Source organism: Macaca nemestrina, chromosome 10 (genome assembly GCF_043159975.1).
Source record: "Macaca nemestrina isolate mMacNem1 chromosome 10, mMacNem.hap1, whole genome shotgun sequence".
In the NCBI taxonomy this organism is placed as follows: domain Eukaryota; kingdom Metazoa; phylum Chordata; class Mammalia; order Primates; family Cercopithecidae; genus Macaca; species Macaca nemestrina.
Genome location: NC_092134.1, coordinates 20,301,320 through 20,327,573, shown reverse-complemented (window position 1 = coordinate 20,327,573; position 26,254 = coordinate 20,301,320). Strand labels below are relative to the sequence as shown.

Sequence of the window (26,254 nt, the reverse complement as noted above, 5' to 3'; positions counted from 1 at the left end):
AGCCATGGCACACCAGCCTAGGCAACAAGAGCAAAACTCCATCTCAAAAAATAAATAATAAAAATAATAATTTTTTTTAAAAAGAGCACCATGAAAGCAAAAGCATGCATATAAGAGGTATCTTTTGGCTGGGTGCAGTGGCTCATGCCGGTAATCCCAGCACTTTGGGAGGCCGAGGTGGGTGGATCACAAGGCCAGGAGTTCGAGACCAGCCTGGCCAACATGGTAAAACCCTGTTTCTACTAAAAATACAAAAAATTAGCTGGGCGTGGTGGTGGGCACCTGTAATCCCAGCTACTCGGGAGGCTGAGGGAGGAGAATTGCTTGATCCCAGGAGGCGGAGGTTGCAGTGAGCCGAGACTGTGCCACTGCACTCCAGTCTGGGCAAAAGAGTGAGACTCTGTCAAAAAAAAAAAAAAAAAAAGAGGTATCTTTTGCTTGGTTCTTGTCCATGTCTGCTGTGTGACCTTGAATAAGTCACTTTCCCTTTTTGTTCTCTGACTACACAGGTAGACATTAGAGCATCATGATTCTCTATGTTAATTGTTACACCCCACAAATGTGCCTTTGTTTCCTAATCATTAGTCGAAGACTGAGACCTTTATGCCGAGGACGGGCCCACTGACTGGAGTCCCACCCTATCTTTCTCTCAAAGCACAAGAATGAATGGTCTATAGTTTCCTGTTTCTGTTTTTTTAAAGGAAACAATAATTTAAAGCCACCTCCAAAGGCATGAGGGCATAATCCTGGACATAAGTGGATTTGTTCCAACTTATTTTCTCAGTCTTCTATGGGATCATGTCACTCTTAGCTAATTCTATGCAATGCTTGCCTTTATTGCATCTTTCCAAAAAATTCGATGTTGGTTTCCTAAGGACAGCTCTCTCTTCCACTCATCTGTGTGCGTGTGTGTGTGTGTGTGTGTGTGTGTATATATATATTAATCAAAAATATATATATATATATTTTAATCAAAAATATTTGACAACTGCAATTGCCATGAGGACATTATGGAGCAAACAAAATTTTATTTATTTAGAGACAGGGTCTCACTATGGGAGCAAACAAAGTCTTATTTATTTATTTACTTAGAGACAGCATCTAGTTATGTTGCCTAAGCTGGTCTCAAACTCTTGAGCTCAAGTGAGCCTCCTGCCTCCACCTCCTAAAGTGCTGGGATTACAGGCCTGAGTCACTGCTCCCGGCCAGAATCTTTTTTTTTTTTTTTCAGTTAGTTTAGAAAGTTTATTTTGCCAAGGTTGAGGACGCACACCCATAACAGAGCCTCAGGAGGCCCTGATGACACGTGCCCAAGGCAGTCAGATCACAGTTTGGTTTTGTACATTTTAGGGAGACATAAGACATCAATCAACATATGTAAGATGAACACTGGTTTGGTCTGGAAAGGCAGGGCAACTCAAAGCGGGGAGTGGGATTCCAAGGTATATAAGACACAAATGGTTGCCTTCTTTTGCGTTTCTTTTGAGTTTCTGATTAGCCTCTCTGAAGGGGGCAATCCAAAATGCATTTATGTCAGTGAGCAGAGGGGTGACTTTGAATAGAACAGGAGGCAGGTTTGCCCTGAGCAGTTCCCAGCTTGATTTTTCCCTTTAGCTGAGTGATTTTGGGGCCCCAAGATATTTTCCTCTCACGTTTCCTCCCTTTTGTTTTTAAAAATATTTCAGAGAAAGCATTTTAGAAGAAAATGAGTCTCTACTCTCAGGTTTCATCTGAGGATGAAACTTGGCTAAGATGGTTTATTGCTACAGGGGTAGGTCCCAAGTTATTAGGAAAGCTCATTTTTAGAAGGTTGTAAAGTCTCATGTCCTATGAAGAGAAAATAGGAAGAGGAAGGGAAAACAGCAACAACACACAAAAGAACAATCCTGGAAAATCAAGATACAGGCCAGAGTACTCCGAAGTTCACACATCAGCAAATAGGTATGAAAGTAGCTTATGTCTGTAAATATGTCGTTATTTTTTTCTGAGGTTTAAGTTGTCTAGCTCCAGTTTGCAGGGCTTTATAAAAGCACAACTTAGTTTCCAGTGAGTCCAAATTAGGGAAAATGGGGAAAAAAGAAGGAAAAAATTTAAAACATTATTTTGGAGACTTATAGCCAAGAAAAATTAGAATTTAGTCCAAACTATAGAAAATAATAAAAAATTGAAAAACATTAGGCAAAACTAGAATGTAACAACAGGTGCACTATAGTTTTTGAAACATAATGTTTTTCCAGTTTCCCATTTTTACTAAAGGTGAATCATGGTGTGACTGGTTTGCTTTATCATACTCGGCCTAACTTTTGCATAGAGTGCAGCAAGAATCTTCAACTGGTAAATGAAGTGAGTATTGTAAAGACAGCACCCCACCCCCAAGGTGACGTTTAGTCTTAGGTCAAAGTCAACATCTTATACAGTAGGAGTGGAGTGTGTCAATTCATGAATAATCTGGTTAAGAGGTTAAGGGGTTATAAGAAAGATAGTTGGCATTTACAAAATATTTCATCCAACAAAAAACAGGAAACACATTCTTCTCAAACTCACACAGAACATTCACCAAGATAGATCATGTTCTGGGTTAGAAAACACACTGTAACAAATTTCAACAGAGATATGTCATACAAAGCATGCTCTTTACTATAATAGAATTAAGAAAGAAACCCATGAAAGAAAGATAGCTGGAAAATTCCACAATATATGGAGATTAAAGAACACACCTCTGAATAACACCTGGGGCAAGGAAGAAGTCTCAAGAGAGATTTTTAAATATTTTGGGCCAGGCGCAGTGGCTTACGCCTATAATCCCAGCACTTTGGGAGGCTGAGGTGGGAGGATCGCCTGAGCCCGGGAGGTCAAGGCTGCAGTGAGCTAAGATTGTGCCACTGCACCCCAGCCTGGGCAACAGCGTGAAACTCCATCTCAACAAAATAAATAAACATTTTTTGAATTAAATTAAAATGAAAAAGCAGCCTATCCAAAAGTGTGGGAAGTAGTGAAAGTAGTGTTTAGAGGGAAATTTATAGCGTTGAATGCGTATATTAGGAGAAGAAAGATCTAACTCAGAGAGGGATGAACAGGTGAGGCACAGGGGGTTTTAAGGTAGTTGAACTGTTGCAGGGCAGGGGAGCCCCAAAATTGGGACATTGTACGGGAAGGTTCTTGGCTTTGTCCAGGAAAGAATTCAAGGGTGAGCTAGAGGAGGAAGAAAAAGGTTTACTGAGGCAGCAAGGTTATAGCTCTGTGACTCAGAGTAGGGCCACCCCATAGGCAGTGCTTGGAGAGCAGCAGCTCAGGGCAGTTCTACGGTCACTTTCATACCCACTTTTAAATACATTCAAAGTAAAGGCAGGTTATTCAGAAATTTCTAGAAGAAGGGTGGTAACTTCTGGGTCATTGCCAGGGAATGAGGAAACTGTTCATGGTGCTGGTGCTCATGCCAGCCAGTCTTCAATCTGGCCCTGAGTCAAGCCCCACCTCTGAAGCTGAGTCCCACCTCCTATCTCAGAACTATCCTGCATGATGCTATAATGGTGGATACATGACCTGTTATGTTTGGCAAAACCCACAGAACTGCAGGACACAAGAGTGAACCTTAATGTAAACCTTAATGTAAATGGACTTTTGTTAATTATGATGTATTAATATCAATTCATCAATTGTAACAAATGTATCACACACTGTTAATAATAGAGGAACTTATTGGCAGAAGGAGAGAGCTCTTACCGAACTCTCTGCACATTCAGCTCAATTTTTCTGTAAGCCTAAAATTGCTGTGAGAAACAAAATCCAACCTGGGCAACATACCAAGACCTTATCTCTACAAGAAATAAAAAATGAGCTGGGTGCAGTAACGCATGCCTGTAGTCCCAGGTATTCAGGAGGCTGAGGCAGGAGGATCGCTTGAATCCAGGAGGTTGAGGTTGCAGTGAGTCATGATCATGCCCCTGCACTCCAGCCTGGGTAACAAAGCAAGATCCTGTCTCCAAAAGATAATAAAGTAAAAAATCTACTAATTGAAAGGGAAAAAAGCATAGTATAATACCATTCTTAAGAAAAAGAAAAGAGACCTCTGTTTGTGTGTGTGTTAACATAAAAAAAAATCTGGAAAGCTCTATATCAAAATGTTTATAGAGGCAATTTTGTAGTTTTAGAATCATAGATAATCTTTCCACTTCCTGATTTCTCTGACTTTTTTCTTTTTGCAATGGGCATGAATTGCTGGAAAATACCACAGACAACTGTGAAATGATTTCATCAACAACAAAAAAAAGATAAAGAAGGAAACACAAAATCTGTTAAATATGATTTATGTTGGCTGGGGGTTAAAATGCATTTCCAGAATAGAGTTCAGAGAAAGGCTGGGCTGCTAGTTGCTGGTTTAAGGACAAAGGGTAAGTTTCAGGAAGCAGAAAGCAAGCAGATGAAATTCAGCACTGGAATCAGGGGAGTGTCTGATTTGCAAAAGGAAAATGAAAAGACGGCTCCTCCCTTCGGAGGAAACGAAACCAAGCCCAGGCTCAGTCAGCAGAAGAGATAAAAGTGAACAGGTCTGGGAGCCAGTTCTGTTGCCACTGTCTCTCCTGTCGATGATGGATCTCAGAAAAACCCCAGCCAAATCTCTGGACAAGTTCATTGAAGACTATCTCTTGCCAGACACGCATTTTCGCATGCAAATCAACCATGCCATTGACATCATCTGTGGGTTCCTGAAGGAAAGGTGCTTCCGAGGTAGCTCCTATCCTGTACATGTGTCCAAGGTGGTAAAGGTGAGTCCAGGCCTGCCTGGCCAGGGGAGGGGTGGCTGAACGCACAAGCGTTGAGATTGAGAATGAGAGAGAGAAAGAAAAGAGAGAGAGAGAAAGAAAAGAGAGAGAGAGAGAGAAACCTAGAACCCAGGGTGCAAATGTGAGTACAGACAGCTGAGATCTTCTGGGCTGGTGGTTTCTTACTTATCCACACAGTATGATAAAATAGATTCTGGGGTGAAATGCTACATCCCTATTATTAACAAGTGACCCTCCCCCCGACCTTCCCATTAAAGTTTATGAACCACTGTCCTAGGCCATGACCATTTCAGAAAAAGGGAAACTGAAGCCCAGCTCTGGTAAACCACTGGCTAATTAGTGGCCAGGCTAGGGGCTCACCATTTCTGCAGTGAAGAATCATATGTTTTGAAAACAAATAGCATCTGCTGGCTGCAAGACCTTGAGCGAGTCGCTTAACTGCTCTGTGTCCCAGTTTCCTCAGCCATAATCCCCCATACTGTTGCAGTCTTGCCAATGCACCTTAATGTAGCAGCTTCTCATTGTCTGAATTAGTACCCAAGGTTCTTTGTCCTGTGTCCAAGAAAATTAAGGAACATGGACACAAAGGTGAGCTTGGAGCAAAAGTTCAGTAAGCAAAAGAAGAAAGCTCTCTCTGCTGTGGAGAGGGAAGTCTGAGTGGATTGCCGGATCGCAGATGAATGCAAAAAACTTTTACAAGAAACTGCTCTCTTCCCTGTAACTGTTTGAGAAACTTGTTGTCAGTAAAGCTGTGCAACTCCCCTTACCTTATGCAGCTGTGGGTATGTCTCTAGGCAAGCACAAAGCGTCGCTTCTCTTGTACGTATGACTGTGGCTTTGTTTCAGATAAGCCCCACTTCCTGCGCCAGTTTCAGGCAGGCCACTCCTCCAGGGCCCAGCCTTGACCGTTTACCTAACTGATTTTTCCTCCTCTTCCCCTCAACACCTCACAGGGCCGTGCAGATTGAGTGAAATAGTAAGTGTGAACCACCCAGCATAAGCTAGTCTTGGGCATAGTAAAGGACAATGGGAAAAGAACACAGATCCTGGAAGAAGGCCCCCAGGTTTGAACTGTATCTGCCACCTACTAGCTGGGCGATGGGGCTGATATATTATCTCACTGAGCATCCATTTCCCATCTGTAAAATGGGGACTAATGATAATGGCACCCAAATCATAGCATCATTGCGAGCATCATAGGAGTTTAAGATATGCGACGCCTTCAGGACAGTGGCTAATGCTCCATAATGTTAGTGATTGCTCCTGTCATTTTATTTAGGGAGGTTTGCCTCACTAAGCGTCAGTTATTATTCTTGTTGTCTTTTTCAGGGTGGCTCCTCTGGCAAAGGCACCTCCCTCAGAGGCCGATCTGACGCTGACCTGGTTGTCTTCCTCAGTCCTCTCACGACTTTTCAGGATCAGTTAAATCGCCGGGGAGAGTTCATCCGGGAAATTAGGAAACAGCTGGAAGCCTGTCAAAGAGAGAGAGCATTTTCCGTGAAGTTTGAGGTCCAGGCTCCACGCTGGGACAATCCCCGCGCGCTCAGCTTCGTGCTGAGTTCGCCCCAGCTCGGGGAGGGGGTGGAGTTCGATGTGCTGCCTGCCTTTGATGCCCTGGGTGAGAGCTCCCAGCTTCTTTTTCTCCCTCTTCCCATTTCTGAGCAGAAATCTCCCACAGCTTGAGAGCTTTTTGCCCCAACAGGGCATCCCTCTAAAGCAGGGTGGGAGGAGACCTTAGGATCTCTTCCAGGGCAAGAATGAATATGGTCATGATCTATCACAGGAGAGACACTAAACAGCAAATTGGCATAATGTGAGGACAAAGACGTTTCTTACAGAACATCTGCAAGGCTTACTGTTCTGTTTATGGCAAAATGTGTGAATTTTATCTTTCTAAAATCAGGCAGCAAAGATGTGGCTTAAAGTTCGTGTTACTTTCATCTTTGTCCCAACATGAGATCTCATCAAACGTATGCAGCATGTTGGGAGATAGATATTTATAATCTGCAGGAACATTTGGACAGGAAGTGTAACCTCTCCGAGGCTCCCTCGCCACATCAGGAGAATTGGTAAAACCACACTGCCTACATCATATCATTATTTTAACTGATAAATGATCATCTACATTCAGCTCTGATGAGTAATAGGTGTTCAAAAATAGGAACTTCCAGCCAAGTGTGGTGGCTCATGCTTGTAATTCCAACACTTTGGGAGATTGAGGCGGGAGGGTCGCTTGACCCCAGGAGCTCAAGACCAGCCTGGGCGACAAAGTGAAACCTCATCTCTACTAAAAATTTTAAAACATTAGCCAAGTGTGGTGGTACATGCCTGTGGTCGCAGCTATTCAGGACGCTGAGACTGAACGATCACATGAGGACAGCCAAGGGTTCAAGGTGTCAGTGAGCCACGAATGTGCCACTGCACTCCATCCTGGGCACAGAGCAAGAGCAAGACCCTGTCTCAATCAGTCAATCAATCAAAACTATGAATTTCCCAGCTGTGTATGAAGGCGCCTCAGAACACCACAGTGAACTCAGAGAGGGACACGGAATAGTTCAGATTTTAATTTGTTGAGGGAAATGCAATGACGTCTGTCACAAGCCAAACAAACAGCTACTATTAAATTGTTTGAACTTACTGATTAGTGGCTACTAATTAATAGTTGGTCATTAAACAATAATTAGTGATTAATTATCAAGTAATTAGTACTTAATTAAAGGTACTGTCACAGTTTCCTTTAGTCCTAGGGCAGCCATAAAAATAAAAGGCTGACACTCCAAAGACACCAGGGTGTGAGAAAGTTTTGGATTCTCTCATTTGTGCCATCTCCTGTGTTGGGGGCTAGAGTACAACGGTTGTAAAAGACAAGAGGGAGAAGGCTGGTCACAGTAGCTCACACCTGTAATCTCAGCACTTTGGGAGGCCAAAGTAGGGGGATCACTTGAGGTCAGGAGTTCAAGACCAGCCTGGCCAACATGGTGAAATCTCATCTCTACTAAAAATACAAAAATTAGCTGGGCATGGTGGTGCACGCCTGTAATCGTAGCTACTTGGGAGGCTGAGGCAGGACAATTGCTTGAACCCAAGAGATGGAGGCTGCAATGAGCCAAGATCATGCCATTGCACTCCAGCCTGGGCAACACAGTGAGACTCCATCTTGGAAAAAAAAAAAAAAACGAAGTAGGATGAAACAATAGACAGCCATGGGAGTTAGGGGGCTTTTTTAGACAGGATCCGGAGGGAGGGTCCCTGAGCCTGAGTGATGAGAAGTAGTGAAACTTGGGAAGATCTGGAGGTTCTGGGAAGAGGAACGGCAAGTACAGAGGCCCTGCAGCAGCAGTGACCGTGGCACATTTGAAGAAGAGAGAAAAAGTCAGAGAAGTAGAAAGTGGGCAAAGGAAGCAAGAGAGGAGGTGAGGTGAGAGAGGTTCCAGAGACCAGATCACACTAGATATCATTGGCCACCATAAGAACTCTGGGTTTTAAAATTCCAGATGTTGTGGGATGCAGGAAGCAGCATGATCAGATTTTAAAAGTTCTCTCTAGGTGCCAGGTTGAGAACAGGCTGTGGGGGAACCTGTAAAGAGGTTGCTGCCATAGTTCCAGCGAGTGATGTGGTGGCTTAGATGGGGTGATGGCAGTGGAGAGGGCAGGAGGGAGGATCGGGAATGGACCTCAGGCTTCCCAGTCCTGGGTTTGTTGCACTTTCCAATCAAATCCCATGGCCAGGGAGATTGTCCCCTCAGAGTGACTGAAGGAACTTCTGAGAAGAGCTGACACCTAAATTGTGGGTTTTGCCCGAACAGGTCAGTTGACTGGCGGCTATAAACCTGACCCCCAAATCTATGTCGAGCTCATCGAGGAGTGCGTCTCCCTGCAGAAAGAGGGCGAGTTCTCCACCTGCTTCACAGAACTACAGAGAAACTTCCTGAAGCAGCGCCCCACCAAGCTCAAGAGCCTCATCCGCCTAGTCAAGCACTGGTACCAAAATGTATGGCCCTCCTACCAGGCCTGGCAGGTCCTGTCTCAACTGGGAGTAGAGCGGGGGTTGGAGGAGCAGAGAAAGAAGGGAGTGAAGGAAAGAGGAGGGGAAGTGGTGGAGGGAAACAGAGGGAGGGAAAGAGGAGAGAAAGGAAAAAGAGGTGGAGAGGGTAGAGGGAGGAGGCTGCAACAGAAGGAAGAATGAAAGGGAAGGAAGAGAGGAAGGAAGGGATTTTGGTGTTCTGTTCACTGCTATATCCCCAGAACTTAAAACAGCCTGGTGCATAATAGGTGTAAATAATTGTTGAATAAATGAATCAATGCTACACACACACACACACACACACACACACAGAGAGAGAGAGAGAGAGAGAGAGAGAGAGAGAGAGGCAAAGAGAGAGAGAGAGTCAACCACACTCTTCAAAAGGTGGATAAGTTAAAACAAGAGTTTCAAACAAATATATGTTCAGATGCTCTTTCCTCCCACTTACTGGCTAGCTGGCCTTAAGTAAGCAACTTAACCTTTCTGTTATTTCTGCTTTCTCATCTGCAATGAGTAGCATGCCACAGCTACAGTAACATGGCATATAGTCGGTCCTGATTAATGTGGCATCTTTTAGCCACCACAAGAGTACACATAATAAAAACTAACAAGTATTATGTGCTTAGCTTATCTATGTTTTGCAGATGTGATACAATTTTCTGTTCACTTTTAAATGCCTTGCATCTTAGTCAACTTTAGCAGTGATTCTGTAAGATAGATAAGGTTAGGCATTATTATGAAACCAATTTTACAACAAGAGAAACTCCTTGGGTCACATGGCTTATTCGGCCAATAAGTAGCAGAAGTAAAATTTGAATTTGGCTGGGCATGGTAGCTCACACCAGTAATCTCAGCACTTTGGGAGGCCAAGGCAGGTGGATTGCTTGAGCCCAGGAGTTCAAGACTAGCCTGAGCAACATGGCAAAACCTTGTCTCTACAAAATAAACTAAAAATTTAGCCAGATGTGATGGTGAGCACCTGCAGTCCCAGCTACTGGGGAGGCTGAGGTGGGAGGATCGCTTGAGCCTGGGAGCAGGTGGTTACAGTAAGTCAAGACGGTGCTACTGCACTCCAGTCTGTATGACAGAGCAAGATCTTGCCTCAAACAAACAAACAAACAAAAACTCAAATTTCGGTCTACTGACTTAAGAGTTTGCCTGATAATAATAGGCATTCAATATATATTTCTTGAATGAATGAATGAATGAATGAATGAAAATAATCAGGGATACATTTTCCAATTTAAAAGTAACATCTCTAGGTAAAAAAAAGACAATCATTTAGTTGCTAGACTTCTAAGTGTTTGCTGTTCCATGAATTTTAATCATGGAGCCTGAGCATTGTAGAACTTACAAAAGCAGTTCTTGACAAAAGCAGCACTGCCCCCAGGGACATATTGAAAATTAATGAGGGTGTTTTTGGTAACCGTGGTAATGGGAGGACATGGGTGCTACTTACATTTAGTGGAAAGAAGGCAGGAATACTAATTGCTGTACAATGATTACAAGAGTCCTGCACAGCCAAGGATTATCTTTTTCTTTCTTTCTTGATGCTTTTCTCCTTTAAAACAAGACAAGATTACAGTATTTTAACTCCACTAACCACCATCATCACCACCTCCAACTTGTATGCTACATTTCTTGTATATTTCAAGTCTCTTTATATTTTCAAGTGCCTCGAAGTATTATTATTGTTTTACAGCCAAATGTTTAATTAATCTACTCACAGATTTACCACTTTCTTCACTATTCATTCTTTCTTACACCTCTAACATTCCATCTGGGGTAATTTTCCTAAATGACCATACATCCTTTGGGATTTCTTTTGATGATGGTCTATTGGTAGTAAACTCTCTCAGTTTTTGTCTGAAAATGTCATGCTTTTGCCTTCATTGTTGAAGGGTGCTTTTGCTGGGTGGTCATTTCAGTACATTAAATATATCATTCCATCTTCCACTGTCATCATTAAAAAGTCAGTTGCCAGTCTTTACTGCAGCTCTTTTGTAGGTAACCTATCTTATTCCTCTGGCTGCATGTAAAAGTTTTCTCTTTGTCTTTGATTTTGTTTAGCTTCAATCTGCTGTGTCTTAATGATGGGTTCCTATTATTTGTCCTGATAGGGATTCCTTTAAGAGTCCTGAATCTGTGGATAGATATCTTTAATCAGTTTTGAAACTTCTCAGCCATCCTTCTAAAAGATTGATTCTCCCTCATTCTCTCCTCACCTTCCGGAATTCCAATTAAATGTATGTTAGATCCTACTCTATCTTTCATATCTCTATACTCTCTTCTGTATTTTTCATCTTTTTGTCTATTTTTCCATGCTTTATTCTGAATAGTTTCTTCTAATCTACCTTCCAATTAATTAATTTTCTCTTTAGCTATATCTAATTTGCTGTGGCACTATTAATTACAGTTGCCATTTTTTATCCTAAAATTTTTATTTCATATTTTTGTATCTACCATGTTACTTCTTACGGCTTTTAATTCCCTGCTAACTATTGAAAGTTCTTATTTTATCCTGTGAATATGATATTCCTACTTATTTTATTTTTAATTTTTATTATTTATCTTATGTTTTATTTGCACTTCTTTTCTGTGACATGAGCACACACAGATTCATGTGTATACATATATGGCTCTGATACCTGATACCTCTCCTTTCCTGTCCTCATTCAAACTGCTGATCACAGAGAGACAATTATGTTTTTTTAATTTTTCTATTTCAATAGGTTTTTGGGGGAACAGGTGGTGTTTGGTTACATGAATAAGTTCTTTAGTGGTGATTTCCGAGATTTTGGTACACCCATCGCCCAAACAGTGTACATTGTACCCAATGTGTAATCTTTTAACCCTTGCCACACCCCACCCTTTCCCCCCAGTTCCCCAAGTCCCATGTATCATTCTTATGCCTTTGCTTCCTCATAGATTAGCTCCCACATATGTGAGAACATACAATGTTTGGTTTTCCATTCCTGAGTTACTTACTTAAAATAGTAGTATCCAATTCCATCCAAGTTGCTGTGAATGCCATTATTTTGTTCCTTTTTATGGTTGAGTAGTATTCCATGGTGTGTGCATGTGTATGTGTGTGTTTAACATTTTCTTTATCCACTCATTGATTGATGGGCATTTGAGTTGGTTCCATATTTTTGCAATTGCAAATTGGGGTGTTATAAACATGTGTGTGCAAGTATCTTTTTTGTATAATGACTTCTTTTCCTCTCAGTGGATACCTACTATTGGGTTTGCTGGATCAAATGGTAGATCTACTTTTAGTTCTATAAGGAATCGCCACACTGTTTTCCATAGTGGTTGTATGAGTTTACATTCCCACCAATAGTGTAAAAGTGTTCCCTTTTCCCCACATCCAGACCAACATCTACTATTTTTTTATTTTTTATTATGACCACTCTTGCAGGAGCGAGGTGGTATCACACTGTGGTTTTGATTTGCATTTCCCTGATAATTAGGGATGTTGAGCATTTTTCCATATGCTTGTTGGTATTTGTATATCTTCGTTTGAGAATTCTCTGTTCATGTCCTTAGCCCACTTTTTGATGGGGTTGTTTGTTTTTTCCTTACTGATTCATCTGAGTTCTTTGTAGATTCTGCATATCAGTTGGATGTATAGATTGTGAAGATTTTCTCCCATTCTGTGGGCTGTCTGTTAACTCTGCTAATTATTTCTTTTGTTTTGCAGAAGCTTTTTAGTTTAATTAAGTCCCATCTATTTATCTTTGTTTTTGTTGCATTTGCTTTTGGGTTCTTTGTCATGAAGTCTTTGCCTAAGCCAATGTGTAGAAGGGTTTTTTGGATGTTATCTTCTAGAATCTTTATGGTTTCAGGTCTTAGATTTAAGTATTTGATTCATTTTGAGTTGATTTTTATATAAGGGCAGAGGTGAGGATTCAGTTTCATTCTTTTACATGCAACTTGCCAATTATCCCAGGATCATTTGTTGAATACAGCGTCCTTTCCCCACTTTATGTTTTTGTTTGGTTTGTCAAAGATCAGTGGCTGTAAGTTTTTAGCTTTATTTCTGGGTTCTCTATTCTGTTCCATTGGTCTATGTGACTAGTTTTATACCAGTACCATGTTGTTTTGGTGACTATGGCCTTATAGTATAGCTTGAAGTCTAGTAATGTAATGCCTCCAGATTTGTTCTTTTTACTTAGCCTTGTTTTGGCTATGTGGGCTCTTTTTTGGTTCCATATGAATTTTAGGATTGTTTTTTCTAGTTCTGTGAAGAATGATGATGGTATTTTGATGGCAATTGCATTGAATTTGTAGATTGTTTGTGGCAGTATGGTCATTTTCACGATATTAATTCTACCCATTCATGAGCATGGGATGTGTTTCCATCTGTTTGTGTTGTCTATGAATTCTTTAGCAATGTTTTGTAGTTTTCCTTGTAGGGTTCCTAGTTATTTTAAAGTCTGTATTCAGTCTTTCAATATTTAAAGTTTTGTAAGTTTATTACTATTTCTCTTTTTTCTGTTGGTCATAACTCTTAGTGTTTTGTTTCCTTTTGTGCCTGGTTGCATATGTGCTGGTCATTGTATTTGAAAATTATGTGTGAAATAATTTCAGGTTTTGGATTATGTATACTCCTCCAGAAAGAACTTCATTTGCTTCTGTGCATTTCTTAGGAACATTACAAGTCCTTCTTCTCAGTTAATTTTCATAGTATCCTTATAAGATAGGTGCTATTATGACCACTCACTTAGCAGATGAAAATAATGAGGTCTGTGAGTCTAAGTCATCAACTTAGAATCGGACAATGGTGAAGCCAGGATTCAAACTCACATCAATAAGAATCCAGCACTCTTGACAAGGGGCCAGCACACATTTTTAAAAAAAACAAAGGGCTAGGTAGTAAATATTTTAGACTTTGTGGACTGCACAGCCTCTGTTGCAGCTACCTAACCCTGCCTTTGTAGCATGAATGCAGTCATAAACTATACATAAATGAATGAGCCTGGATTTGTTCCAAGGAAACTTTATAAAAACCGGTGGCAGGCTGGATTTGACCCATGAGAAATGGAGTTTACACAAAAGTTGAGCAAACCAATTGTTTTTCTGATTGTTTTTCCTCTTCTCAGTGTAAGAAGAAGCTTGGGAAGCTGCCACCTCAGTATGCCCTGGAGCTCCTGACAGTCTATGCTTGGGAGCGAGGGAGCACGGAGAGAGATTTCAACACAGCCCGGGGATTTCGGACGGTCTTGGAATTAGTCATAAACTACCAGCAACTCTGCGTCTACTGGACAAAGTATTATGACTTTCAAAACCCCATTATTGGAAAGTACCTGAGCAGGCAGCTCAGGAAACCTAGGTATGCTATCCCCACGTGGCTTAGCTCCCCTATGTAAATGAACACCTGGACACAGGTACAGTGCCTTGGAAATGGAGAAGGTGGGAGGGCTCCCCACTTAGTGAGAATATCCTCTTGCCTGTCATTCGTACTGGGCATTTTACTACTGCCACCTGATTTAAACACCTACCTCAAACCCTGTGAGGCAGGCACTATCATTTTACAGGTGAGTAAACTGAGGTTCTGAGAGGTAAGGAGCTCGTCCAGCCCTTAACAGAAAATGAGTAAAATAGCTGGAATTTGAACTGAAAGAACAGCAGCAACAACAATGATAGTAATTGCTCCCAGGTATTGAAAGTTTGCTATAAGACTAACACATGCTAATATAATAGTAAAAATTATTATCAATATTACTGACATGTATGTTATGTTGTAGTCACTGTGCTGAGCATTTCACATAACTGGGCTTTTTCTATCCTCACACCATAGCCTTTGAGATACGTATGTGGAACTATCTCCATTTTACAGATAAGAATCCTGAGGTTTAGAGAGTTCAAGTGACCTACTCAAGGGCACATCACTCATAAAGGGCAGAGGTGGGATTCAAACCCACATCTGTCAGGAGCAAGTGCAAGGCTCCTTCTCCTCATGCTCACGGCCCGCTGGGGAACAGGGCACTGGGGACATACCCCAGGGAGCCCTTCCTCGTGCTCTGAGTCCCAGTCCATCCCAGGCTGCTATTTTGCTCTCCAAGGAGCATCTGGACTCCCTGGACTAAGCCCCAGCTTCTCACTTGTCCCTCTCTAAATGTTGCTCTGCAGGCCTGTGATTCTGGACCCGGCGGACCCTACAGGAAACCTGGGTGGTGGAGACACAAAGGGTTGGAGGCAGCTGGCACAAGAGGCTGAGGCCTGGCTGAATTACCCATGCTTTAAGAATTGGGATGGGTCCCCCGTGAGCTCCTGGATTCTGCTGGTGAGACCTCCTGCTTCCTCCCTGCCATTCATCCCTGCCCCTCTCCACACAGCTTGAGACATATAGCTGGAGACCATTCTTTCCAAAGAACTTACCTCTTGCCAAGGCCATTTGTATTCATATAGTTCCAGGCTGTGCTCCATATTTAACAGTCATTTTGGTCACAATCGAGGGTTTCTGGAATCTTCACATCCCTTGTCCAGAGTTCATTCCCCTAAAAGTAATAATAATAATCTGTAGCACCATTTACTGACTGTCTGCTTCGGGCTCAGGTTCTGTCCTAAGCCTTTTAATATACACTATCTCTTTAAATATTCACAACAATCCCATGAGGCATGTTTTCTTTTTTTAAATTTTTATTATTTTAGGTTCAGATGGCACATGTGCCATTTGTTACACAGCTATATTGTGTAATGGTGGAATTTGGGCCTTTATTGATCCTGTCACCCAATTAGTGAACAGAGAACCCAAAAGGAGTTTTTTCAACCCTTCCCCTTCTTCCTCCCTCCTCCCTTTTGGAGTCTCTAGTGTCTATTGTTCCCATCTTTAGCAGATGTTAAGTATTTGGTTTTCTGTTTTTGGGTTAATTCACTTAGGATAATGGCCTCCAGCTGCACCCATGATTTCATTCTTTCTTATGGCTGCATAATATTCCATGGTGTAGATATACCACATTTTCTTTATCCAGTCCACACTGATGGGCACTTAAGTTGATTCCATGACTTTACTATTGTGAATAGCACTGCGATAAACATATGGGTGCAGGTGTCTTTTGATATAATGATTTCTTTTCCCTTGGGTAGATACTCAGTAGTGGAGTTGCTGAGTTGAATGGACATTCTGTTTTTAGTCATTTGAAAAGTCCCATGAGGTATGTTTTCTATCATTCCCATCTTACAGATGAGACAAAGGCTCAGAGAGGTGAGGTCACTTGCTCAAGGACATCACGAGTGGTAGAAATAGGATTCAAACTCAGTGGACTCTAAAGCCAGTGCTCATGTCACGGTGCTAAACAGCCAGCCTGGTCTCATCCTCACCTTTCATCTGACCAGTGGGAGACTCTGAGCAGCTGAGTGCCTTGGGCTAAATAGGGGCAAAGGACCCAGTCTTGGATCTTTCTACCCCCAAGCAGGAATCTGTCTGATTCCAGGGGATTGATGATGTTGCAGATGGCTAGGAATGGAATTTAGTGTGGATGGAATTTAGTGTACAGGATATTCTGAGGGAGAGCCACTGGAACCAGCACTCAGGGAAAGGAGGGGAAGAAAGGATAGGAAGAAAGAAAGAAAGAGCATAGGGAGAAGTGAACAGGGATGCAAAGCAAATGCCAGCTTCAGCCAACTTCAAGGACAGCCCTGGAGCTGGAATGGCCTTTAGAGCTGCCCCATGGCGACAGAAGTGGCCAGGCCTCTATACCCCTACATGGACAACTCACTGTGCCTGGGCACCTGGGAAAGGGCATGGCCTTGAGCAAAACGCTCTCTGCAGCTGAGGCAACCCCTAAACGGGCTGAGGGCTGAAGTCTGTCTGCTGCCCACCATCCCAGCAGCTGGGGTTTGTTAGTCTTTCCTCAAAGGGGGATCCAGATGGCATGTCACAGTGTCCACCTTAAATGCTCACTGAATCCAGCTGCAAGGTAGGAAGACTCCCTGATGAGATCATGTGTCTCACCCTTTCAGGCTGAAAGCGACAGTGAAGATGATGAGTCCTACGATCCCAGGATGTATCAGCAACATGGTTACATCCAAACATATGAGTGCCCTCATTTCTCTCATAGCCCCAGCATACTCCAGGCAGCATCCACTCGACAGGCAGAAGAGAACTGGACATGCACCATCCTCTGAATGCCAGTGCATCTTAGGGAAAAGGGCTCCAGTGTTATCTGGACCAGCCCCTTCATTTCCAGGTGGGACGCTTGATCCAGAGAGGACAAAGGTCCTCAGTGAGCTGGTGTATAATCCAGGACAGAACCCAGGTCTCCTGACTCCTAGCCTTCTATGCCTTCTCTCCTATCATAGATAACATTCCCTACAGCCTCGCTTCATTCCACCTATTCTCTGAAAATATTCCCTGAGAGAGAACAGAGAGATTTAGATAGAGAGAGAACAGAGAGATTTAGATAAGAGAATGAAATTCCAGCCTTGACTTTCTTCTGTGCACCTGATGAGAGGGTTATGTCTAATGTATTATCAATAACAATAAAAATAAAGCAAATACCATTTATTGGGTGTTTATTAACTTCAAGGCACAGAGCCGCCAAGAAGTACAGATGCCTATCTAGGGGTGTGTGTGTGTGTGTGTGTGTGTGTGTGTGTATACATCGATTCAACAAGAAATATTTATTGAGCACTTACTATGTGCCAAGCATAGCTCTGGGCACTGGGAACATAGCAATGCACAAAAGCAGACAGAAATCCCTGTCCTCATGACCCTGCAGAGCCAAGGCTTCCAGAATTTTTTAAGTAAAAAAAAAAAAAAAAATCCCTGTCCTTATGGAGTTGACATTTGTGCAAAACATCTTAATATTAGATGGTTTTCCTATTACTAGTAATTCTGAAATAAGCATCCTTGATTTATCCTTTCTCCATATCTCTGAGAAAAATTCTAGAACCTCTCTATGTGACACAGCAGCCACTAGCCACATGTATCAAATGCTTAAAACATAGCTAGTCTAAATCTATGTGTGCTGTGAGTGCAAGATATATACTTGGTTACAAAGACTTAGTACAAATGAAAAGAAGGCCAAGTTCTTGTCAATTGTTTAATTGTGTGCTGAAATGACAATTTTTAAATATATTTGAGTCAAATCAAATGAGCTTCATCTCTTTCTTTTCCCTTTTTAATTGTGTTTACTAGAAAATGTGAAATCACACATGTGGCTTACATTATATTATGTATTTCTATTGGACAGCTCTGCCCTCCAAGGTAAATCACTGGATTAAAGATTCGACTATACTGACTTACATTGCCACATTGTTATGCTGTCCTTGGGACCAAGAATCAGCATATCATTCATAATACTCTAAAATATAAAACTCTCATAAATACTCACAAAAGAACTTGAATGCTCTGATCACCTGAGTTGCTGGTCACTTGGATAGCTGGCAAGCAGTCTTTGGTCTGTCCAGATTATATTCTTCCATTTAGTCCCCCAGCACCCCTGTGAGATGGGTTTTGCCCCTGTGAGATGGGTTTTGATGTTATTCTCATAATAGTAAGTGGAATAACTTGAGGTTCTAAGAGGTTGCAGTGCTTGCCCAGGATCGCCCAGCTGGTCAGGGGCAGAGTCTGAACTTGAACCCCTAATCCTTCTCTCTCTAAAGCTCATGTTCTTAATCACTGCAGTATGGTCTCAATGTGTCCTCATTCATTGAATTCCTATGTTTTCCTGCTCTGGCACCATGAGAACCAGAAGCACCAATGTCGAAGGGCAGTGAAAGATGAATGTCCCAGCTCAACCTGAGCACACATTTACCCTTCCTCGGTCTTTTTGTCCTATTTGTAGACTGGATTAGATGATGCCAGTCTACTGATTCAAATGTGAATCTCTTTCAGAAACACCCTCACAGAAACACCCAGAAATGATGTTTTACCAGCTATCTGGGTACCCTTAGCCCAGTCAAGTTGTCACATAAAATCTATCATCGCACACTCCATGCCAATAGGCGAGCGTGGATATCCCAATGTAATGGTTTCATTGTATTTTACCGTATGGAAAATGCACTTATGTTGCCTTTTGAGAGTGTTTCATTTTATAGCAGTGCCACAACCAACAGTAGATTAATGGAATCAGTAATTAGTTGTTTGATCAAAGAGCCACATGGCCACATGATCAACCTTCCATCTACAACAGCACCCAGGAGTGCCCCAGGATTGTTTTTCAAAGGGCATAGACATTTTTGCTGCAAATGACATGGTCTTGCTCCAGAGTCCTGGAGGGGTCCGTGTTATAATTCTCTAATTAGATATTGCCGTAATCTCTGAATGACATCTTTTCCCATGACCAACACTTTGGACACCGTGTGGCCTGCCAGGCTGGTGTGGCCCAAGTAGAGGGGCGACTTGCACTGAAGCCTATACCAGTTGCAGAGCCCTTTAGGATTTAATAAAAGGGTGCTAATTTCTGTACTTCCCTGGCTCTGAGATGTAATAGCGGTTTTGATTTACTATCCTGGCCAGGGAGGTGACATTTTCAAAGTCATCGCCATGACCTTCCTCACTGTGATAGCCCTCACTTAACACTCAGGCCAATGTGGGGTAGTGTCTTTTACCAAGCATGTCCTTTTTGAATATACATTCAGGGGACAGGGAAATGATCACCAGGTCGGTCCATAGACACAGTGGGCATATTACAAGCCTGACTTGGCCAGGGCTCCATTTTTCACTCTTGGCTCCTATATACCCCTACTCTGATGAGGACAGAATCTGATGATGCTTTGGGTTTTCATGCATCGTTATCAATGTTGATCCTCTGCTCAACAGTCTTAGAAATGTTGAGTGATTCCCCTTTTCCAGTGTTATCATCCTCTGAATAAATGGCTATAGGTCCTTTGGGGGAAACCATTACTATATATGCTATGGTGTCACAGGGTCCTTTCCCAAGGGGACTCTGCCTCCTGCTTAGGTTGTTTCCACTGGATTATTGTGAATAGTGCTGCAGTAAACATGAGAATGCAAGTTATCTTTTTGATATCCTGATTTCAATTCTTTTTGATAAATACTCAGAAGTGGTATTGCTGCAACATATGGTAGTTCAATTTTTTTTTTCTTTTTTTCAAGACAGAGTCTTGCTCTGTTGCCCAGGCTGGAGTGCAGTGATGCGATCTCAGCTCACTGCAAGCTCCACCTTCTGGGTTCACACCGTTCTCCTACCTCAGGCTCCCAAGTAGCTGGGACTACAGGCACCCGCCACCGTGCCCGGCTAATTTTTTGTATTTTTTAGTAGAGACGGGGTTTCACTGTGTTGGCCAGGATGGTCCCAATCTCCCGACCTCATGATCTGCCCACCTCGGCTTCCCAAAGTGCTAGGATTACAGCTGTGAGTCACCGCGCCCGGCAGTAGTTCTATTTTCAATTTTTTGAGGAACCTCCATACTGTTTTTCACAGTGGCTGACCAACAGTGTGCAAGAGTTCCCATCTCTCTACATCCTCACACTTGTTATCTTTTGTTCATTTTTTTAAAAAATGATAGCCATCCTACCAGGGGTAAGGTGATACTGCATTGTGATTTTGATTTGCATTTCTCTGATAATTAGTGACATTGACTATCTTTTCATATACCGGTTATCCATTTGTATGTCTTCTTTGGAGAAAGATCTACTCCAATCCTTAGCCCATTTTTAAATCAGATTATTAATTTTTTTGATAGTGAGTTGTAGGAGTTCCTTACATATTGTGGAGATTAACCCTTATTAGATGTATGGTTTGTAAATATTATCTTCATTCCATAGATTGTCTTTGCAGCCCGTTGATTGTCTCCTTTGCTATGCAGAAGCTTTTTAGTCTGATGTAGTCCCAGTTGCCTATTTTTGCTTTTGCTGCCTGTGCTTTGTATACATGGCCACCTAATCTTTGACAAGACTGCCAAGAATACACAATGGGGAAAGGACAGTGTCTTCAACAAATGGTGTCTGGAAAGCTGAATGTCCACATGCAAAAGAATAAAACTGGACCCTTAACCTTACACCACACACAAAATCAACTCAAAATGGATTAAAGACTTAAACATAAGACCTGAAACTGAAACTACTAGAAGAAAACATGGGGAAAACTTCATGACATTGGTCTTCCCAGTGATTTCATGGATGTGACACCAAATGCACAGACAACAAAAGGCATTTATGTTCATACGGCATGTGAGGAAGGGGTTCAGTTCCAGTTCTTCCAATGTGGATGCTCAGTTATCCCAGCAGCATTTGTTGAAGGGACCATGCTCTCTCCACTTCTTTGCAAAGCCACCTCTTAAATATTCCCAGAGTTCCTCTATGTGGGAGTCTGTTTCTGGACTCTGCTCTTTTCCATTGCTCTATTTTTTGTGTTCTTGAGTTAATACAACCTTGTCTTAATTACTATAGCCTTATAATTCTTAGTATCTTTGGGAGAACTCTGTTCTCTTTTTATCAAGTCTTTGGTTCCTCTTGGCCCTTTTTATTTCTACATTAATTTTATACTCAATTTGTTAAGCTCCTCCCAAAATATGGGGAGGCATTTGATTAGAATTACACAGATTTGCTTGGGAAGAATAACATCTATATTATATATATAGATATATAGATCCCTATAGAATTTGATGATTCTGACCCATGAACTTGGAGTTTCTTTTCATTAAGTTTAGTGTTCTTTAGTGACAGTGACAACGTTTTATCATTTTCCCTGGAGAGGTCTCTCATGGTTTTTGTCATATGTATTCCTAGGTATTTGTTTCAGTACTATCGTACTTGGCACACTTTCTTTAATTTCATTTTGTAATGGCTGGTTCATGGGAGATTTAAACGTTTTCAGTGGTGATAGTTGGCGATAGCATTACAGGTGATCTTTATATTTTTCTTAATTTTCTGTGGCCATGGGAAATAATAAAGACACTTTTCTTGCAAAATAAATAAATAAATAAGCTTTTGACAAGTATTTCTCTCAGCTAAGCTCTGATAGTTTATGCAAAGTTGGAAGGCACAGAGTACAGAAAGCTCTGGGGTGCTGTTGTTTGGAGCTGCTGGTTCAAGGACAAATTCACAAGATTTGGAAACAGAGGAGCAAGTGTGTAAGGACAAGGGAAACTATCATATAAAATTGAAGCACCTGAGCTGGAAATTTCTGAGCCCCCAGAGATAAATTTCCTCAGCTCCTCCCTGATGAGAAAACAAAACTAAGAAGAATTAACGTTTAGACAACAGAAATGAGAGTGAAGTTCACGGAAGAAATTAGGACACAGTAGAAGTGTTCAAAATGAGGAAACGTTCAATGTCAAGTTTGAGGTCCAGGGTTGATGGGTGAACTCTGCACACTCAGCTTCATGTTAGGTCTCCTAGCTCAATGAGGGGGTGAATTTTGATGTACCACTATCTTTGAGGCCCTGCATGAACTCTCCCAGACCCTCCCCCTTTTCCTCACACAAATCCCCTCCTTGCACAGCCTTCACACCTGTCTGTGAGGTGCCAGGGTCCCCTCTCCCAGCCAGCCACAGGCCAGTATTGCCCCTCTCCAAACTTCCCTTCAGGCAGATCAAACCCAGGGAGTCAGACTGCCTGGGCTCAAATCCTGCTTCTGAATCTTATGAGACGTCAAGTCACTTACCTAACTCCTTGGTGAAACAGACTCTCCTCTGTCAAATGGGAGGTCATGCTTTGGGAGGCCAAGGCAGGAGGATTGCTTGAGCCCAGGAGTTCAAGACCAGCCAGGGTAACAGAGTGAGGTCCTGTCTCTATAAAAATAAAAAAAAAATTAGCCAGATGTGGTGGCTCATGCCTGTAGTCCTAGCTACTCAGGAGGCTGAGGAGGAAGAATTGCTTAAGCCCATAAGGTCAAGGCTGCAGCGAGCCATGATCAAGCCACTGCACTCCAGCCTGGGCAACAGAACAAGATCCTGTCTCAGAAATAAGTAAATAAATAAATACATAAATAAATCTGGGTGCAATTGTGGCTCCTAGTGTTACAGAGAGGACTGAATGAGCTAATGGATGATGGATTTATGCCAGTACCTCACATATAGCTTATCCTGAAGGAAGTTAGAGCTTATGATGATTATTATTCAAAAAATATTTCTCAAAGGTCTGCCGTGGGCCATGTTCTGGCTCAGTGCTGGGGATGCAAAGATGAGCAAGAGACTCCTCAGGGACAATTGTCTGATGAGGTAACAGGTACTATTTATGAGTAGTCTAATCAATAGAGTTCTATTTATCTTATAATTATCTAATAAATGATCTAATAATTTATTAGAGGGCTAATAAATCTGATGGCAGGAGCCTGTGGGGGGCAATGGCCAGTTCTCACTATGGTACCCAGGCTGGTCTTGAACTCCTGGGCTCAAGCAATCCTTCTGCCTCCACCTCCCAGCATTCTGCAATTACAGAGGCATGAACAACTGCACCTGGCCTAAAATTTTATGTTAATAAAAAAATGCATGTGTTTGAGGAGTATGACATGATGCTTGAATATCATACTGTGTCAGGGGAAACCAGCCCCTGATATTTCAAAGCAGATTCTTTTCTATTTTCCCTAAGTGTTGGCTGGTCTGAGAAATAAAGGGCAAGAGTACAAAAGGGAGATATTTTAAAGCTGGGTGTCCAGGGGAGACATCACATGTCAGCAGGTTCCATGATGCCCCCTGAGCCGTAAAACCAGCAAGTTTTTATTACCAATTTTCAAAAGGGGAGAGAGTGTACAAATAGGTGTGGATCACAGAGATCACATGCTTCAAGGGCAACAAAAAGATCATAGGGCAGAAGGTCAGGGTTAGATCACAAGGTCAGGGTGAAACTAGAATTACTAATGAAGTTTCATGTCCCACTGTGCACACATTGTCATTGATAAACATCTTAACAGGGTTCAAGAGCAGAGAACTGGTCTGACTAGAATTCGCCAGGCTGGAATTTCCTAATCCCAGCAAGCCTGGGGGCGCTGCAGGAGGCCAGGACAGATTTCATCCCTTATCTGCAACGGCATAAGGCAGACACTCCCAGAGCATCCATTTTAGAGACCCTACACTGGGAATGCATTCTTTTCCCAGGGCCGTTAATTATTAATATTCCTTATCAGGGAAAGAATTCAGTGATACTTCTCTTACCCATTTTCAGTAATAAGAGAAATAAGGCTCTGTCCTGCCTGGTTCCCAGGCAGTCAGACTTAATGGTTATCTCCCTTGTTCCCTGAACATCGCTGTTATCCCGTTCTTTTTTCAAGGTGCCCAGATTACATATTGCTCAAACACACATGCTTTAAGAACAATTTGTGCAGTTAATGCAATGATCACAGGGTCCTGAGGTGACATACATCCTCAGCTTATGAAGATGACGGGATTAAGAGATTAAAGTAAAGATAGACATAGGAAATTATAAGAGTATTGATTGAGGAAATGATACATGACCATGAAATCTTCACAATTTATATTCTTCTGTCACGACTTTAGCAGGTCCCTCCGTTCAGGGTCCCTGACTTCCCACAACATCACTATATACCTGAAATTAGCAACAATTATAATTCTCTGGTCACACGTCATTCAGAGCATAGGATCTTCGGTGAATTTAAGAAATGCCTTTCTCCCTACTCTTAGCCGTGTGACTCCCAGAATCCTGTGAAAGTAAAGATCTTGTGTTTGGCCATAGGAGACTTCTATTCACCATCTTTGCTCTCTCCCACAAATGGTGAGGTCTCCACAGTCTCCCACATGACAGCTTTGTACTAAAATCAACCTTACTCTATAGAACATGCATGATTATGGCAGGACTACTACGATCTTGGTATATCACATGGGACAAAGTTTGATGTATTAGTTAGGCTAACATTAGCTGCTGTAACAAACAGTCCCCCAAGCTGCAGCATGGCTCAGATGCAGTATAAGTGTCTTTTTCACTTATATCAAGCAAGAATTATCAGATTTTCTGATTTTTTTTCCACTGTGTTAATGTAGGGTGAAGTTGTCAGAGGTCACATCACAGTTCACAGCAACCATCTATGTTTGGGAGCAAGGATGCTGGAAACAGAATCCAGCATAGTTGTAGCTTGTCCAAAACTACAGACACCTTTGCATTTACTGAACTGAATCCTATGACTTGAAGACCAAAGACTGTATCATGCCAAAAGGGACAGACTCAGAACTGTGGATGCCTGTCCCTCCTGGTTTGGGTTTGTGCTGACCATAAGCAAATCCACTGAACTCAGGATCACTGTATAAAGTGACATATTGAGCCTAGTGCCAAAATAAATCTGAACAAAATGAGGGTTCATTTTAATAGCAACAGGCTGCTGATGCAGGCATCAACTCCATCAAACTGTGTTCCTTCAAATGTTATGTTCCCCTGGGAGTATCCCACACCCTGACATCACACATTCACTCAGTGAAACACACATTCATTCGGGGAGCTCTTTCTCTTTCTCTCTTCTCTAACACACACACTCTCCTTGGTTAGCTGGCCGCTGATCAACATTTCTGGATATACTGGTTTTCAGGAAAATAGGATGGTTGGCTTCCAACCCCAGATTTTTCACTGATGGGTTCCATATTTACACCATCTTGGCCAAAGTCTCTGGGTCACCATTTCCACACATACCCACACACTATACAGAGATGCTTTTTCTGGGCCTTCTGTTCATGCAGTCCGGAATTGTATTTACTTTTGTTTTGGGGCATCCTGGGTAGCTCATTCCACTAATAGGCATAACCATAACCATTGCAGTCTCCACTTACTGACATTTACAACTTTCCAGACACATGCTAGGGAACTTACATTCATTATTTCACTTTATTCTCACATCACAACCTTGTGAGGTGGAGGAGCATGATGGAAGGAGGAAGGAGCTAAAAGCAAGGAATCTGGAGTCCAACTGCCTGGGTTCAAATCCTGGCTCTACCAATTACCAACTCTGTGACATGGGGCTAATTTCCTAACCTCTCTATGCCGTTTCCCTATCTCTAAAAGGAACCTGACAATAGCGTCTATCTCATAGGATTTGTACAAGGATTAAATGAGTTAATATTGGCCAGGCATGGTGGCTCAAGCCTGTAATCCCAGCACTTTGGGAGGCCGAGACGGGCAGATCACGAGGTCAGGAGATCGAGACCATTCTGGCTAACACGGTGAAACCCTGTCTCTACTAAAAAATACAAAAAACTAGCCAGGCGAGGTGGCGGGTGCCTGTAGTCCCAGCTACTCAGGAGACTGAGGCAGGAGAATGGCATAAACCCGGGAGGCAGAGCTTTCAGTGAGCTGAGATCCGGCCACTGCACTCCAGCCTGGGTGACAGAGCGAGACTCTGTCTCAAAAAAAAAAAAAAAAAAAAGAGTTAATATTTATAAAGTGTTTGGAATGATACCTGACATCTGGTAATTGTTTGATAAATAAAATCCATTTCAATGATGAGGAAACAGACTCAGAAGAGGGCACTCATTTGCTCATGTGGTACAGATAGGTTCCAGACTCAAACTCAAGACCATCTGACTCCAA

At 42.2% G+C, this 26,254-nt stretch overlaps 1 protein-coding gene and 1 long non-coding RNA gene across 3 annotated transcripts; one reads left to right on the top strand and one right to left on the bottom strand.

Annotated features, from left to right (window-relative positions):
- Positions 1–4,494: 4,494 nt before the first annotated feature.
- LOC105493382 (2'-5'-oligoadenylate synthetase 1) lies at positions 4,495–17,371 on the top strand. 2 transcript variants are annotated; one of them, XM_071071029.1, is made up of 6 exons: positions 4,495–4,766; positions 6,114–6,402; positions 8,638–8,798; positions 13,914–14,143; positions 14,944–15,097; positions 16,777–17,371. In XM_071071029.1, exons 1-6 carry the CDS (start codon positions 4,587–4,589, stop codon positions 16,939–16,941), a joined length of 1,179 nt encoding a protein of 392 aa, XP_070927130.1. In that variant the 5' UTR covers positions 4,495–4,586; the 3' UTR covers positions 16,942–17,371. The 2 variants fall into 2 exon arrangements, with proteins under 2 accessions (XP_070927130.1, XP_011759272.2); XM_011760970.3 differs by having other exon boundaries at positions 4,498–4,766; positions 8,591–8,775; positions 16,777–17,335.
- On the bottom strand, positions 10,272–22,506 carry LOC139356646 (uncharacterized). The gene is made up of 3 exons (XR_011608829.1): positions 22,389–22,506; positions 15,193–15,311; positions 10,272–10,369 (listed from the first exon to the last, which is right to left on the bottom strand). It is a non-coding gene; the product is annotated as an uncharacterized lncRNA (long non-coding RNA).
- Positions 22,507–26,254: the final 3,748 nt, after the last annotated feature.

Coding starts and splice junctions, on each gene's coding strand:
- LOC105493382 (XM_011760970.3), top strand. CDS start 4,587: ATGATGGATCTCAGAAAAACCCCAGCCAAATCTCTGGACAAGTTCATT. Junction 6,403..8,590: donor GCCTGCCTTTGATGCCCTGG/GTGAGAGCTCCC, acceptor TTGCCCGAACAG/GTCAGTTGACTGGCGGCTAT. Junction 8,776..13,913: donor TCAAGCACTGGTACCAAAAT/GTATGGCCCTCC, acceptor TCCTCTTCTCAG/TGTAAGAAGAAGCTTGGGAA.